The 15,378-nt window shown below is 48.7% G+C and overlaps 1 protein-coding gene across 2 annotated transcripts in view; it reads left to right on the top strand.

The window, feature by feature from the left end:
• LOC119394494 (ubiquitin carboxyl-terminal hydrolase 8) overlaps positions 1–15,378 on the top strand; it is a 103,483-nt gene that overhangs the window by 57,752 nt on the left and 30,353 nt on the right. For both annotated transcript variants that reach the window (XM_037661799.2, XM_037661801.2), the window contains 2 exons: positions 1,095–1,225; positions 7,069–7,171. In XM_037661799.2, coding sequence (XP_037517727.1) covers positions 1,095–1,225; positions 7,069–7,171 — 234 coding nt within the window. The remainder of the gene's footprint in view (positions 1–1,094; positions 1,226–7,068; positions 7,172–15,378) is intronic.

Consider the following 15,378-nt stretch of genomic DNA (forward strand, 5'->3'; position numbering starts at 1 on the left):
AGCAACGCTCAACTCCGCAATAGCGAACTGCTTTCGTTTCTACATAGTGGCGCGCACTTGAACATGGCCCCTCACAACGAGGCGGCAGCGATCGGCGGCCCAGCGTGTTCAGGTTGTCGCCTATTAAATGTGTGCAGTAGGCTTAAAGTAGTGCTGCGCCGCACGCGTGCCCGAGCAGATACCTGAAGATACTTATTGTGATAAAGTTGTCTGCGATAAGTCATGCTAGCGCATTCGTCTGTGGCTGCCGCCTCACCTTCATTCTTTCCCAATGCTTACCTGCAAAGGCGTCGCCGCAATCGAGCGGAAGTCGGAATCGGGGATCGACTGATCTGCGCACTTCTCGAAAAGATGGAAAACCTTTGGCGGCACATTGTGGTGTCGGGAAGTTTAGAGGCGCAGTAAAATTTTATGGCACAACAAGTTATCGCGGTACGCAGGGTATGCACTAACCGGTAGGCGTAGAACGAAGCGCTACGGCTTAAGCGGTCAGCGAATGCATTAGGCTCTATGAGACTCGGTCGGGGATTCATCGCAACTACGTTTTAACCGTTAGTACGCTTGAAGCGGGTACATATTAACGAGGTTTGACTGTATCAATTTTTTTGAAGACCCAATCGAAACGCATTCATTTTGGATAAAATTCGTAGTCAAACGGCACGATTACACGTATAATGGTCTTTTAAAATTGCAATAAAATAAGGAAGAGGACACCGTTAAAACGTGCACAGCATAGTACTACTGTTCAGCTCATGCAAGATCAAGAACCAGAAATACCAATTTTTTCTGAAGTAACCTAGGTGTATTGATTCTACGCGAACACACAGATCTTCTGCACCTCGAAATTGTGCTGCCTCAATGATTTCTCTAATCTGCTGGCATCCAGTTCTGCGCAGTACCCTGCACTTGTCAAATTCTGCTCTGAACTTGCATGTGGAACACTAATTGGAAGTGAGTTCTTGTTTTGTGTACAGACTGGGTGGGCAGTCAATGCCTTCTTTAGTTCGTGCTTCAGTTTTTGTTTAATGGAGATTGCACTTTAAGTTTAACTTGTCTTCTCTCGTGTGTGAAATGACATGCCCCTTCGTTGACAGTTCAAGCGTTCAGCGGGGCTTCGCAACCTGGGCAACACGTGCTACATGAACGCGACGCTCCAGTGCTTGGCCAACACCATTCCTCTAGCTCTGCACTTCCTGTCTGACCGCTACAAGAAGGACATCAACAGGTGAGCAAAGCTGTGGTCGGCCTGCTGCCAGTAAATGGCTGGGTGGATGCAGCCTCCTCTTCCCGAATGCTGTTTCCACTCAAAGAAGGACCACACTTGTATGAGCAGCCTAAAGTTTGAATAAAAGAAGTCCAAGGCAAAGAAATGCTGCACGTGGCATGTAGTGTGTTCAGACATTGATTTGAAAAATCTTAAAGTAACAGGCATGTTAGACTGTGTGGAATCCCTTATGTAGTGCCTTCTGGGCCCTTAAGGATAAATAAATAGAGTAGCATGGAGGACGACTGTATCCACGCGTGCTCTGTTGAACTGAGCACAAGGAGGAGCAACAGGGACAGTGATGAGAAAAAGGCGGGCACCATGTGTGTAATGTCATGAGCGTGACATTACACACATGGCGCATAATGTGCTGCTGTCATGAATCACAGTAAGTGATCCATGACAACAGCAGTGGTCAGTCTTTTTGTGCAGCAGAAATGGGGATTACACATGACTGGAAAATTTGGGATGAAAATGGTTCATCTCTAACAATGTGCTTGATTGGGCTGGTTGGTGCTGCATGTGAAGACCATGTGAAGATCTCCCTGTGATGACCAGACCTTGCCAACAGAGAAAAAAAAAATTAAAAATTTGGACCTTACACAAATGCGTATGGTGGAATGGTCTGACCACAATCCAAAGCAGGTGAATGTGAAAACATTTGTGTATTGAGGTTCAAGTGTGCGTGGTTGAAGCACGAGTTCACAGACTGAGCAGCAGCCCCAAATGTAATAGTACTAAAGAAATTTGGAGGCAACTCCTTGAGCTATGCATTTGCGATGACAAACATGGGAATAAATGTAATAGCCATTCATTAGTATGATATTGCAGAACTTTGTAAATGTCAACTCTTATATAGTGAACTAACAGCTATAGCTCGACATGCTTAGCGCTAACAAAAGCCAGTGCTACAGGAGGAAAATGTAAGCAATGATCAAAATATTGAAAACTTGGGCTTGTTGGTGTAGCATGCATGCATACCTGGGAGTGTTAGTCAGCGCCTTCACGTTTGTATGATATATGTTTCTTGACATTTATATGGTGATTACTGCAGTGCAGATAAAAGACTACAAGTGATATACCTTCCTTGGTTTCATTGTCTGTTGCTTTTCATTCAGGTCGTGTCTAAGAAGGAAAAACGAGCCCTTAAGTTCCCCTTCTTTCGTTCGTTCATAGTGAGTGTCTTGTTCTCACAGACTTCATTCCTTCAGGCAGTATGCGAGGGCTTATTGGTCAGCTGCCAGCTTATTAAAAGATCGCATGCTATGCGACACCAGCCAGCAAAAAAATGTGTTCTGCACTCGCCATCTTGGATACAAGTAGCGCTGACTAACACTCCCAGGTTTGCATGCTCAGAAATACCCCATAAAGTGGACGGGAAGACGACCGCCGCCGTATCTCAATCGATAGTGTATGGGGTGTGTTATTCGAAGGTTGCAGGTTAAGTCCTTGCCGGCAGCAAGTTGTCTTTTCATCCACTTTAATTTCTTTGCATTTATATTAGGGGTGTGCGAATATTCGAAATTTCGAATATTTTTCGAATAGTGTTTGCTATTCGATTCGATTCGCACTGAAATTTTACTATTCGAACTATTCGAACTTCCCAAAGACAAATGCAGTCAACGTCCGGTTGAAAGTGACCCCTTCAGATTTTCAATATGCTTCACCTCATTACACTCTCGTATTGTGGCAAAGCTGCCTTTCAAGCTCCGTTACGGTCGAACTTAGCCAAGAGACAAAGTCCGATTAGAAGTGGTCCCTAGATTTTCAATATGCTTCACCTCATCACACCCCCGTATTGCGGCAAAGCTGCCTTTTAAGCTCCGTTACGGTCGAACTTAGGCAAGAGACGGTCAACGTCTGATTGGAAGTGGTCCCTAGATTTTCAATATGCTTCACCTCCTCACACCCCCGTGTTGCGGCAAAGCTGCCTTTCAAGGTCCGTTACGATCGAACTTAGCCAAGAGACAGTCAACGTCCGTTTGAAATTGTTCACTAGATTTTCAATATGCTTCACCTCATCACACCCCCGTATTGCGGCAAAGCTGCCTTTCAAGCTCCGTTACGATCGCAAATGTATTAACTCAAGAAAACGCTGGTTCCAATATGGAGATGAAAGATGTGGCAGAGTTGGGGGCTCAATTAATGCTGTTTTGTACCTGAAATTTGGGCAGGAAGTCCGAAAAATCGGACGCCGAAGCATTTTAGCATCCAAAATTTCAGATGTTCTTATATATCGACGTCTACGAGGCAGATTTGGAACTCCAGATTTGAAGGGAGCACACCCTTGTCCGCCACATCAGTTGGCCTTCCACAGCAGTTGAAAGAGGAGGAGAGGCTGAGGAAATGGCATCTCTGCCTATCACGCGTAAAGTATTGTCAGCAACACTTTGGTTGCACCAAATCATGTACATAAATACAATTTGGCCTCTACATTGCCTCACTCTTGATAAGAAAGACAACTATGAAATATGACCCCACCAGCGCTTCATCAACCTAGCGAAAAGAAACACTTTCATGTTGCTATCTCACAAGAACATACTTAGGGATTCTCTGCAACTTTTTCTGTAATTTCACTTCGAATTATTCGAAAGATGTTTGAGAAATATTCGAAAATTATTCGAAATTATTCGATTCGATTCGCACTCAATCTTTATTATTCGAATTCGCTTCGCACCCAAAATTTTGCTATTCGCACAGCTCTAATTTATATAATAATTACTACAATATAGTTAAAAGAATAAAAATAATGTCTGTTGGTTATCGTTAAAGGGGTCGTGAAACGTCTTCCGAAAATTTTCAACTACGTGTCTATTCGGAATCCTGGCCGTCCATTCAATACTATACCTCGACCGGGTTCATTTAATAACTATATAAAATCAAAATTACGATTTCTGAGCTCATGTTCCCCTCAACTGTACAGCTGAGCCAACGAAAAGTCTCTGGCGTCGACAAAACATGGTGACGCAGAGATGTTTGCTGAGCCATAGTTGGCCGAGATTCGTAGCATCGTACTGTCTCGATTGTGACGCCGGCAGCATGTGAAAGCGAACGTTGTTTCCACTTTGATAAGTTGTAAGGCACTGTCTGACGACGCACACGATTGGCATAGCGAGGACTAAGCCACCCAAAACACGCCATAAAACACAACCTAACGCAACCAGAAAGAAAAAACTGGGCGAGTGCGAGCGAAGGCAAGAATACACACATGATGGCGCCCGGATGTACTTGAAAGCGGAAGCAAGCAGATCAAGTGCTGTACTTGCACAGTATACAACTCAGAGTGCAAAAGTTGCTGCGATATTTGTTTCTTTTCTAGGTTCCTATAAATCTGTTATTTTAGAGCAAAATAAAGCTAACGCTGTGTTTATAAATTCCCTTAGCGTGACGTCACACGTTGGTGCCTATGGCGGTTGGTAGTGCCGCATGGTTGTATAGGAGCCCAAGAAAACTGCGATGTCAAACGGGCGTCATTAATTATAGACTGAATATAGCGCCGAAATATGTCTAATCCTTGTTGAAGCAAGGAAAATTACAACCGGGCATCTTCATTTTCTTTTCACGACCCCTTTAAGATTGGGCCTAACAAAGAAAAACAAGTCCTTAAATTCTCTTCTATCGTTCCTTCGTTGGTGTTTGCTGCCCACCAGCGCCGTTGACATTCCTGTTGCTGTTCCCTTCGTCTTTCCTCATAGGCACATTGCTCTGCGTGGGTGCCCTACATTGGGTGCCCTAGCTTTACATGGCCATACCGTAGCTATACTGTGCAGTGTAAATAGAATGTGCTACTCAGCAGCTGCTGGTTTCATTTATTTCATTGTGCTCCAGCGTGAATGACTTTTTTGCTTTATGAGTACACTTCACTGCAACACACAATGTGAGAAAGGCAGCTTACAAATACTGAGCTTACACCAATCCTCTAACAGTCGGCTTCAGTTTTAGATACGAATGCATTGCTGGGAATTAATTTTCCAGGGGCTATATAAGCAGTCTTACATCCAAAATATGGAGGCCCTGGGACCTTTTACCTCTTTTTTTTTTTTATGTGTGTCCTGGCAGAGTGTGGACGCAGCAGCTACTGGCTTCATTTCATCATGCTTCAGTGTGGACGAGTACTGCCATCTTTGGAAGTGTGAGGAAACTAAGAGTTTTTGCACACAGACACCGCCATGAAACCCGGATCTTAGTCATACACTTCTTTGTTGTAAAAGTCTGTCTCTAAAGGCTATAATTCTGAGACGAGCACATTTGGCAGTGCTATCAGTGGGATGAATCTCTGTATAGCTGCCACTGAATGCCTAAATTCAAATGCCAGTGCCAAGTGCCCCTTCAGTTACGGCCTTTGCAGATGGGCAATATTCAAGATGGCAGTGCACACAGTGTGCATCGTCATGGCAACTGGCACAGCAGCCATGCGGCTCATCCCCGCTCTTCTGCTGCGCACACCGCATTTCTTTTTTTTTCTTCTTCTCTTTGCTTGTCGTGTCTTGTTTTGTGTGTGTGTTTGTAGTGCTTGCACTCTATGCCGTGCACTGATATTGTTTGTGCATGGCGCGTGTGTGTGTCATGTGTTTTTCAAGTGAAGTTCCTTATAACTCACAGAATTCGATGGCGTCACATACAAAAAACCCGGCACCTGCAAGTGCAGAGAAATCCAGCCCTCGAAGATGCACTGATCACGTGCATATTTGTATGCGCCGTTCTCCAATAATCGATGATCTCTTGATTGTGGGCTTTTCGGCAACTGGCCGTGTCTGATATGGCAATCTCATCTTCATCCTTTCTTCTTTTAAATGCAACACGCCTGATCTAGTTCTGTTTATGGGTTGCTGAGAAAAATTACTTTTGCATTTCCACATATTCAGTATAGACTGCCGAGCTGAAGCTTCTTCTTAAGGGATCCCCGACATGAAAATTGGAAACTCAAGATGTTTTTGTTGTTTGAATGTTCCACATACATGGGCATTTTGGACCAATTATTAGTGGCGAATGTTGCCTTTGAGATATTTTAATTTGGTTTTTAAGTGAGCGTGAGCGCACATATGAGTTGGCAGCACCGAATGACATCACCACTAGTGTGACGTGGATAAAGACCCTTCTGTGATGTTAAGCAAGTACCGTCAACTTCACATGCAGAGGTTTGCTGGGTGTGCACAGTAGCATGACTGGCGCCAGATTGGGGCTGTTGTTCCCCACCCCCCTCACTCTGTTGTCAGGCTGCTCTCTAGGTGGTCCTGGCTGCTTACACCATTGGCATTATAAGTATTGCGGCTAGGAATTTTTTTTTTTTCTGAGGGGGACACACTCTTGACAGTGAAGTGGGTTCTTGGCATGCATGTGCGTCAAGTGTCGTTTTATTTTAGACAGAAATTTCAGCAGGAGAACGTACCTGCTGTGTCACACCCTAGCTGATACCGCAGCACTCACCTCATTCAGTTGTTTTCCTCGTGCGGAGCCCCGATTCAAAAAGCATGTTCTCAACATCAGCAAAGCTTGAGTGCATGTAATCCTATGGTGCTCCACCATGGTGAGGCACTAATTTCTTAAAATTTCGGGTGGGCACTTTGAAGTGATGCTGATATTGATCATAATTAATCATGTTAACATTAATTATAGGATACATTAGAGCATTTACAACTCAATTTCATGATTATCACACACAAAGCTACTAATCCAAGCATAAAAGTCACAAACAAAAATTTGACTCTCAGGGGTCCTTCAACGTGAAGTTAGATAGTGTCAAGTAGTTTCAAATGAACAAAATGTCAAATAAAGCACTGAGTGCCCTTCTCGCTTTCTTGCAGGGAGTCGCATAGAAGCACTGGTGGTGAGGCGGCTCACGAGTTCAAGAGCCTGCTTTCTCAGATGTACTACAACGATAAGAGCGTCTCACCAAAAGGGTTTAAGGTAGGTCTTGTCACATTTCAGAAGTCTTTTTTAAGCAAATGCCCGGTAAGCGCATTTTTCTGCTTTTCTTTCAAAGCACCTCTCACAGATTCAAGTTTTCAACTTTTAGAAGTTTAAAAATTTCGAGGCAACGACTAATTTGTTATGTGAGAATGGACTCTGCAATGCTTTCGCATTTCTCATTAACATAAAAGGCATACTATCTGATTCTTAGTACTAGGCCAACACCACTTTCGTGAAAACTTCTGCACGAAGATTCTGTATGTTTGCAGAGCAAGGTTGTGACCTCTGTTGACATTTTCGTGGATGTGCTGTGATATTGAAGTCCATTTGCATCGTATGACAAGAAACTATACGTCTAAGAAAGCGTTACTTGTTATTTAGGCTTCTGCGTGGTTTCGTACGTTTGGGTATTTTGCTAGTAGCCTGTGGGCAAGCTTTACAAATATGCCTGCAACACTAATGAGACATAGTGATTTGCAGATATGTCACTGATTCCTTCCTTTGCAATTTTCATGTCATTGAATCAATATGACAGGCCAGAAATGTAATTTCGAGCAACTTCAGCAAGGGCTGTCGTGACCTCACATTTATTTCAGCACTGTGAGAGAAGAGCAGCATGCATTGCCTCAACCTGGCATTTAAAGGGGCCCTGCAACACTCTTCCAAGTAGCCATGGAATGGCTTCACTAAAGGAGCTTGTATTCCCTCATGAATCGACCACCGAAAAAAAATTTTAGGATCCGTCCAGTACGAGCGGAGTTACAAAGATTTGTCGCACGCTGTAATTGTTTTCTCCCTTATTTCGTCCTGATGAAAGTGCTGGAAGCTAAGCAGAGAGGCGTGGCATGGGGGAACAAGGTCACGCGTGCCTCGTGACCTTGAGAACTTTTTCTTCTTTTTTTTCCTTGAACGTGTGGCGCACTTTCAGTGCGATCACGCACGCGGGCAAGTGACGGCCTCTCGCGGCGGCCGCAGTAACTACTGAGCATGCCATGTTCAAATCAGCCAATGGCGTGGGACTTGCGTCAGTGACGCAGTGATTTTGAGTCAATAGCATCATTTGTCGAGAGAATGAGGAAGCAATTTTCAGCTGACTTTGAGAATTTATTGTAAATCCCAGGCCGCGGGCTGCGCTATAATGTTTGGCTCGCGTGTTCTTCGGAGCCTTGACTACCGCTCGGCAGCATTTTCTGACCAAACTGAAAAAGTGTTGCAGGAGCCCTTTAAATTTGAAACGGGGCACGTGTCGTAGATATCAGTCCTGTTCCAATACGTATATGTCCATTTCCGTATGGGTCCATCCACTGAAGAAGTGTAGTAAAGAGAACTGTTGCTTTCATACCTATAATGTCGTCCAAACAAAGCTCATGCCACTGAAAAGCTCTATTTAACAGAGTTGGTAAAATCGGCAATTTACTTTGTTATATCAAAACATCGTTAAATTGAAGTTCGACCTTTTATCCAAAATACACAGTCGCTTAAATATCGAAAAGGGCAGCAAGAATGTTCAAATAATGCAGCAAATGAAAAGGCTAGCTTCAATAACGTAAAAATAAAATGGTGTTGTTGAAACTGAGATCTGCCAACCACTGCTTGATGCCGTGCCGGCGAAGTCCTCTTCACAACGGCTGTATATGCATCGTGCATAATGCCAAACGAAACACAGGTCCAATGCATGAGTCTTAAAAGGACCTTGCAACACTTTTCCAAAAATAATCATCAAATGACCTCACTATGGAAGGTTATTCTGTCATGAATCGCTCGCCATAAAAAATTTTCTAATCCGTCAAGTACGAGAGGCATTACACAGGAGTTTGTCCCACACTTTAAGCTCTTTTTGTCTTCTTTCTTCCCGACTGGCGTGCTCGAGGTTACACAGGAACTGAGGTGCAAGAAGCTTTTTCTTCTTTGTTTCTTTGAGTGTGTTCACACATTTTTGGTACGAGGACGAGCACACTATTGTGTATTCTAGCACACTGTGGAGCACACAGCTGGCGTGTGGCAGCACATTGTGGCTGCTGCAGTAATTATGCAGCACAAGAAGTGCTATTGGGGAAGGTCTGGCCGAGTTCTGTGAGTACCTGGTGCACACTGGCTTTGTCCTGCATCGACTTGTCCGACAGATACTGTATATTGCCGGTTATAAGTCGACACTTTTGTCATAAAATGACCTTCCAAACCTGCGGGGTCGACCTTTAATTGGAGTTGACCCATACACGGAATCGTAAAGTCAACTTATCTGTGGACCTGACAGCAGTTTCGATGGAGCTGCAGGTAGTATCACATGCTGTGCATGCATATTTCCGCAATAGCTATCCGGTACGGCTGCTTAAAAAGAAGAATTTATCGTGTGATACGACGTAAAGTTTTGTTTTCATACGGTATAAACACTTCGTCTACAAACCGTGGGCATTCCATGGAAATGCTGGCAGCCTAGTGTGGGCTGGCAACACTTCGCGGGGACCTAAACCACATGAGCAGCCACGTGCGACCTCAAGTGTCTTCGCACACCTTTGTCCGTTTTTGCACTCTTTTTATGTCTCTTCATTGCCTAGATGCCACCGCCATACCGGCAACAGTACTACAGTCGGGGGTAGATCGGGAGGGCTCGCCCCCCCCCCCCTTCTTCCATTTCTTAAGGAGGGGCTCTACGTACGTGTTGTAGTGTGCACGTACTTCACAGGAGTACGGCCACTAGCGTGGGTTCGGACTTAGCGAGCCACAGGGCCGCGTTTGCCGTCGCCTCGCGTGAACTAGCGCGCCACTGCACACGTATGTTCGAGCGCAAAGGCGCCGAGCGCAACGCGGCAAGTACACAGTACTGCTCTCGAGATCCGCAACAGTTTATTGCCTGCGGCAACACCACAAAACGCCGTACAACGCCCGCTCCCAAAGGCGGCGGGAGAAGCAAACAGGCTTCACCACGCCACGGGCGAAAATACAACACAAATGGTGCCGCTAGCACGTCTCCGCGGGCAACGGGCTCACAGCGACACGCCGCTGAGAGAAAACGGGTCTCTCGCGACTATGCTGCGTACTCTTACGATCTGTGACCACAGGGCCCGATCGCTCGAGTGAGGGCAAACTCCGCTCGCGTTGGCTTCGATAAGTACGGTTTCGGCGTAGTACGACCACGCGCGAATGCACCACACCGCTCTTCAGCCTAGCGTTCGGAAAGGGACAACGTAAGGTAAGCGCTCGCCGCTGGCGCAAGGCACCGTTAGCGAGTTCCGTCCGAGCGAGCCCAAAAGAGGAGCCGACGGACGGGAGAGGAAATGCGTGCTTACCCTACGAGGTCCAGAGAGGGTCTCTCCCTCGCTGCGCGAAACGTCTCGCGGGACACGAAACTCGAGCGCAGCGCCCCCCGTCGAGGCCCGGCGCCGGGAGAGAGGAGGTTAACGTCACTCCCCGCTCGCCCAGCGCCGTAAGACGGCGGAGGAGAGGAACGGCATGATCGGACGTGGGGATGGCAGAAATAGGCGAAAACCAGCGCAATGGCGACGGGCAAGCCTCAATCCCCACATCCCCCTCTCCTAAATTTGCCCTTTACCGGTCTGCCAAGGCAGCCGGCGGTCACCCATGCAGTTAAAATAACACTGCTATGAGCAACCACTAGCCTCAGTCCAGCCCTAGATCTGCTGCTAAAAAAAGAATACATTATAATGCGAGAAAAATCAATAATAAAAAAACAATACGCTTGAAACACACAATACAATGAAATGGCGCTGCGGAAGGGAGGTAATTAAGGAAATTAAGAAAAGTGTTTGTGATGCTTGCGCGAAAGAGCGTCCACAGCGCGGAGGGGAGGAGGAGACAGGAGGCTTTTTGAAGTCCTGAACGGGCTCACCGATGGCTCGTCGCTTGTTGGCGATTGGCCTGAGAGTCCGACGAACGCCGCTTAGCTGGTGGTGCGAAGGTCCCGAATTTTTCGGCTGGAATAACGGGAGACCTCGCTGGGACAGCCGGCCCTTTTTTTTGGAATCAATAAGGCCAACCCGAACTGGCTGCGAGGCATCCTGGAGTCGGCAAAGCGCAGGCATACCTGCTATGTCAGCTGGCTTAGCGCAGGAGCCATGATGGAGAGGGCAGCCAGGCTTCTCGACGACGGCCGAGAGCAGGGGCACCGCTGGTCTGTCCAGCGTCAGCGGGTCATTGACCCGAGTGTCCACGTAGATGAGGTGAATTCACCACGCGCACTCTTTCCAGGCCCGCACCAATGCACCACGCACGTACGCACGCACACACACACGTCACCGCACATAGCAGCGCTTTCACCAAGCGCAGCCCGAGTTCGCCGTCCAAGGCCACTACGCCTCACTTTTCACGGTGTCATGTCGCCAACCGCGCGCGCTCGCGTGGGAAGGCGCAAAGCGTCCTTCATTCTTCTCCCCCCGCAAGCACCGCTATTTAAAAATCCTTCCGCAGGCACAATAAATAAAAAAAAACGGAAAGAGAGTAAAGAGAACAAAATGATAGTCAATATGCGGCAAACACAACCGAAAGAACGTATTAAATGCACATGAGTATTCAAATAAAACAGAAAAAAAAACACTAGCAGCAAATTGGGCGGGCCGACTTCTTTGCGAGCACTGGCCGCAAAGAAGCTAGCATACTGAGGCTAGAAAGTAACTGAGGGCCTTCGGTTGCGGAAAACAGAGTCCGCCGTCCGGCGCGAAATCACAAAGGTGACCGCTTCCTCAGATTATACCGATGCGGGGTCCGAATGCGGTCCGCCACACCGGGTGTGCCCCGTCGCTTGCGCGAAGTACCACAGGGCGCTGGCGCAAGCTCGTCAGACCGTGATGCAAAGGCTTTCAGGTCTGCGATATGGGCACGGCTGAGTTTTCCCGAAATGGGATCTTTCAGCAAGTACGCGAGTGGAGTCCAAGCTTTCTCCACTCGGTACGGACCAAGCCACTTAGGAGCGAGCGAGGCTGAGAACCCCTTACTCGCGTCGCTAAGGGCGTGGTTGCGCTTCAGGACAAGATCGCCCACCTCAAATGCTAGGTCGCGATGCTTGCGGTCATATTGGGCCTTCTGCTGAGCCCTAGACGACGCCAAACTTTGCCTTGCTTTACAGAAAGCTCGACAAAGCCGGTCCCGAAGCTGTGATGCGTAAGCAGAACAGTCTGCCTGCTTCTCCTCGTCCCCGAGCTGGCATTGAATGACACTGGTCACCGGATTTGCCAACTCCCTTCCAAAATTTAAGAAGGCGGGCGAGAAACCAGTCGAGCGACTCTCGGATGTTCGAATGGCAAACGCGAGCTTGCTCAAATGGTCTGCCCAGTCCCTTTGACTTTCGGCAAAGGCCGCCAACATCGGTTTGATCGTACGATTGACGCGCTCCGTCAAATTGGACTGGGGATGGTAGGGTGAAGTGGTGCAGTGATCAATTCCGAGGGAACGGCACGTGACACCAAACACTCGAGCGGTGAAATACGAAGCGTTGTCAGTGATGAGCCTTTCCGGAAAGCCGAACCGGCAAAACACTTCCTGCAGCTTCTCGAGCACCGCCCTCGCTGTCACCTTCCGAAGAGGGAACAATTCCACCCACTTCGAAAAGTGATCCACGACTACCATGAGGTGAATGAACCCCTGCTTACTTCTGGGAAAAGGTCCCATTAGATCGCAGGTGGCCACTTGCCACGGACGCTCACTGACAATCGGCTTCAGCAGACCAGGTGGCTTGCCACCCCTAGACTTCACCGTTTGACAGACGTGGCAGGAACGGCAATAGCGATAAACGTCACGCTTCATGCCGGGCCAGGTCACCGTCTTGCTCAGTTTTGTGAAAACTTTGGAGCCACTCAGGTGACCGGCCATGGGTTCGTCGTGAGAGGATCGCAACAGGGCGACTCTCAGACTTTTGGGCATAACCACCTTAAATGGATCGATCGACTCGTCATCGGTGGCTATATATTTCAGCAGGAGCCCGTCATGGTCCAGCAAATATGAATCCGCCGGGGACTCAGCGACACACGCTGGTTCCAGCCCCCTATCCGCGCCCGCTGCAGGGCAAGCAGCGTAACGGCGCTCCTTCTCCCTGAGACCGTCACACATTTCGCGACAAAACGGATCACTTTGCTGAGCCTTCAGTAGCTCTTGTCCGCTGAAAGCGATTCCCATTCTCCCAAAGGGGAACCTGGTATCGCGCCCACTCAGGACCGCAGCAACCGCCGCTTGCGTCGGCGTCGCGGGTTCGCTCTCGGCATCGTGGCCTTTGGAGAGCTCACCCGCTGGCCGGCTTCGCGGTGCGCTGTTTGCCTGGATAGCAGCCAGGGTTCGTCCGAATGCGGCGGACTCGCCCCTTTCGCCGAACGGCGGCGAAGCCGCTGTTTCGCCCCCACCGCTTGCTTGTGCAAAGGCACCGCTAGCGGCTGTCGCACCGGAATCAAGGTTCTCGGCAGACAATGGGGCACGAGATAGCGCGTCAGCTACCACGTTGGTGCTCCCCTTTCGATACTGCACTGCAAAATTATAGTGCTGTATCAGGAGAGCCCAGCGCGCCAGTCTGCCCGCAGGCTCACGGAGCCGCATCAGCCAGCTGAGCGCACTGCGGTCCGTTTGCACCACGAATTTCGTCCCATCAAGGTAGACGTCAAATTTCCGCAGCGCAAACACGATGGCGAGGCACTCCTTTTCGGTAGCGGAATAATTTTTCTCCGCGGGTACCAAGGAGCGGCTGGCAAAGGCCAACGGCTGCAACACGCCATCGTATTCCTGTAGGAGAACGGCTCCTAATCCCAGATCGCTCGCATCAGTCTGTACAACGAACTGTCTGGTCAGGTCGGGGAGTCTGAGCTGCGCTGTCTCCGCAATGGCGCTAGACAGTCGGCAAAACGCCTCTTGCTGCTCAGGTCCCCATTGCCAAACAGCAGACTTACCCAAGAGCTTGGTCAAGGGCGCCTGCAGTCGGGCACAGGACGGTATGAAGGAACGATAAAAGTTAACCATTCCCACAAAGCGGCGAAGGCCACGTACGTCCTTGGGCACGGGGAAATCGAGGATTGCTCGAAGTTTCTCCCGATCCGGCTCTATGGAGCCTTCGCCCAGCGTAAACCCGAGTAACTGAATACGGGTCTGCGCTAATTGGGCTTTTGCAGGATTTAACGTCATCCCGGCAGCCCGCACCCTCTCGAGCACATCGGCAACATGGGACAAGTGCTCTTCGAAGGTTCGTGAATAAATCACGATGTCGTCGAGGTAGCACAAGCAGTAAGACCACTTTGCTTCCCCGAGGACGCGGTCCATGAGTCTTTGAAACGTCGCAGGAGCATTGCAAAGACCAAAGGGCATCCGAGTGAACTCGAACAACCCTCTGTGGGACGTGAAAGCAGTTTTGCACTGGTCACGTTTACCCATCCGGACCTGTAGGTAACCTTTCGAGGCGTCGAGCGTGGTAAAGTACCGTGCCTCGCCCAGGTTTCCTACGATGGAGATTATTGTAGGGAGTGGATAGGCATCCTTACGAGTCACTCCGTTTAGACGGCGATAGTCGACGCACAGGCGATGACTTCCGTCTTTCTTAGGCACCAACACAATTGGAGACGCCCAGGAGCTAGACGAATGGCGAATAATGCCTGCCGAAAGCATGTCGTCTAGCAAGCCGTCGATAATCTGCCTTTTGGCGAGACTGACGGCCCTGGGGTTACACTTCAAAGGAAGCGCGTCGCCAGTTTCGATCACGTGGCTAACAAAATCGGTACAGCCCGGTTGATCGGTGAAGAGCTCATCGTATTGGCGTAAAAGTGCCGACAGACGAGCCTTCTGTGTATCATCCAAATGAGTCGCACAGGTGATCAAAGGATGTGGTGCCTCTTCGTGTCGTGTCGGTCGATCCAAAAGGGGGTTTCGAGCCGACAAGCGCGTACTGCCGGAGTATGACCCCGAAGTTTGCGCGCGACACGGTTCGTGCCGTCCCTCTCATTCCCAAAGGGGACTGTGAGAGGAAGAATGCGTTGAGCAGGAGTATGACCCCGAACTCTCCGCGTGGCACGTTTCCGACGTTTCTGCGGCAAAGGCAACAGTAAGCGCCGGCGGGCTGATGAACGGCTTGAGTTGGGAAAAGGGCCCATCACGATAGCCGCCATTCGCAATGTCCACAACGATCCCGGTCTTCAAAAGAAAGTCCCGACCGAGAATCACAGGAACATTGAGCCCTGGGAGATGAACAAAACGCGCGCGTCTCATTCGATCTCCCCATC

This window comes from Rhipicephalus sanguineus, chromosome 5 (genome assembly GCF_013339695.2).
Source record: "Rhipicephalus sanguineus isolate Rsan-2018 chromosome 5, BIME_Rsan_1.4, whole genome shotgun sequence".
Taxonomy (NCBI): domain Eukaryota; kingdom Metazoa; phylum Arthropoda; class Arachnida; order Ixodida; family Ixodidae; genus Rhipicephalus; species Rhipicephalus sanguineus.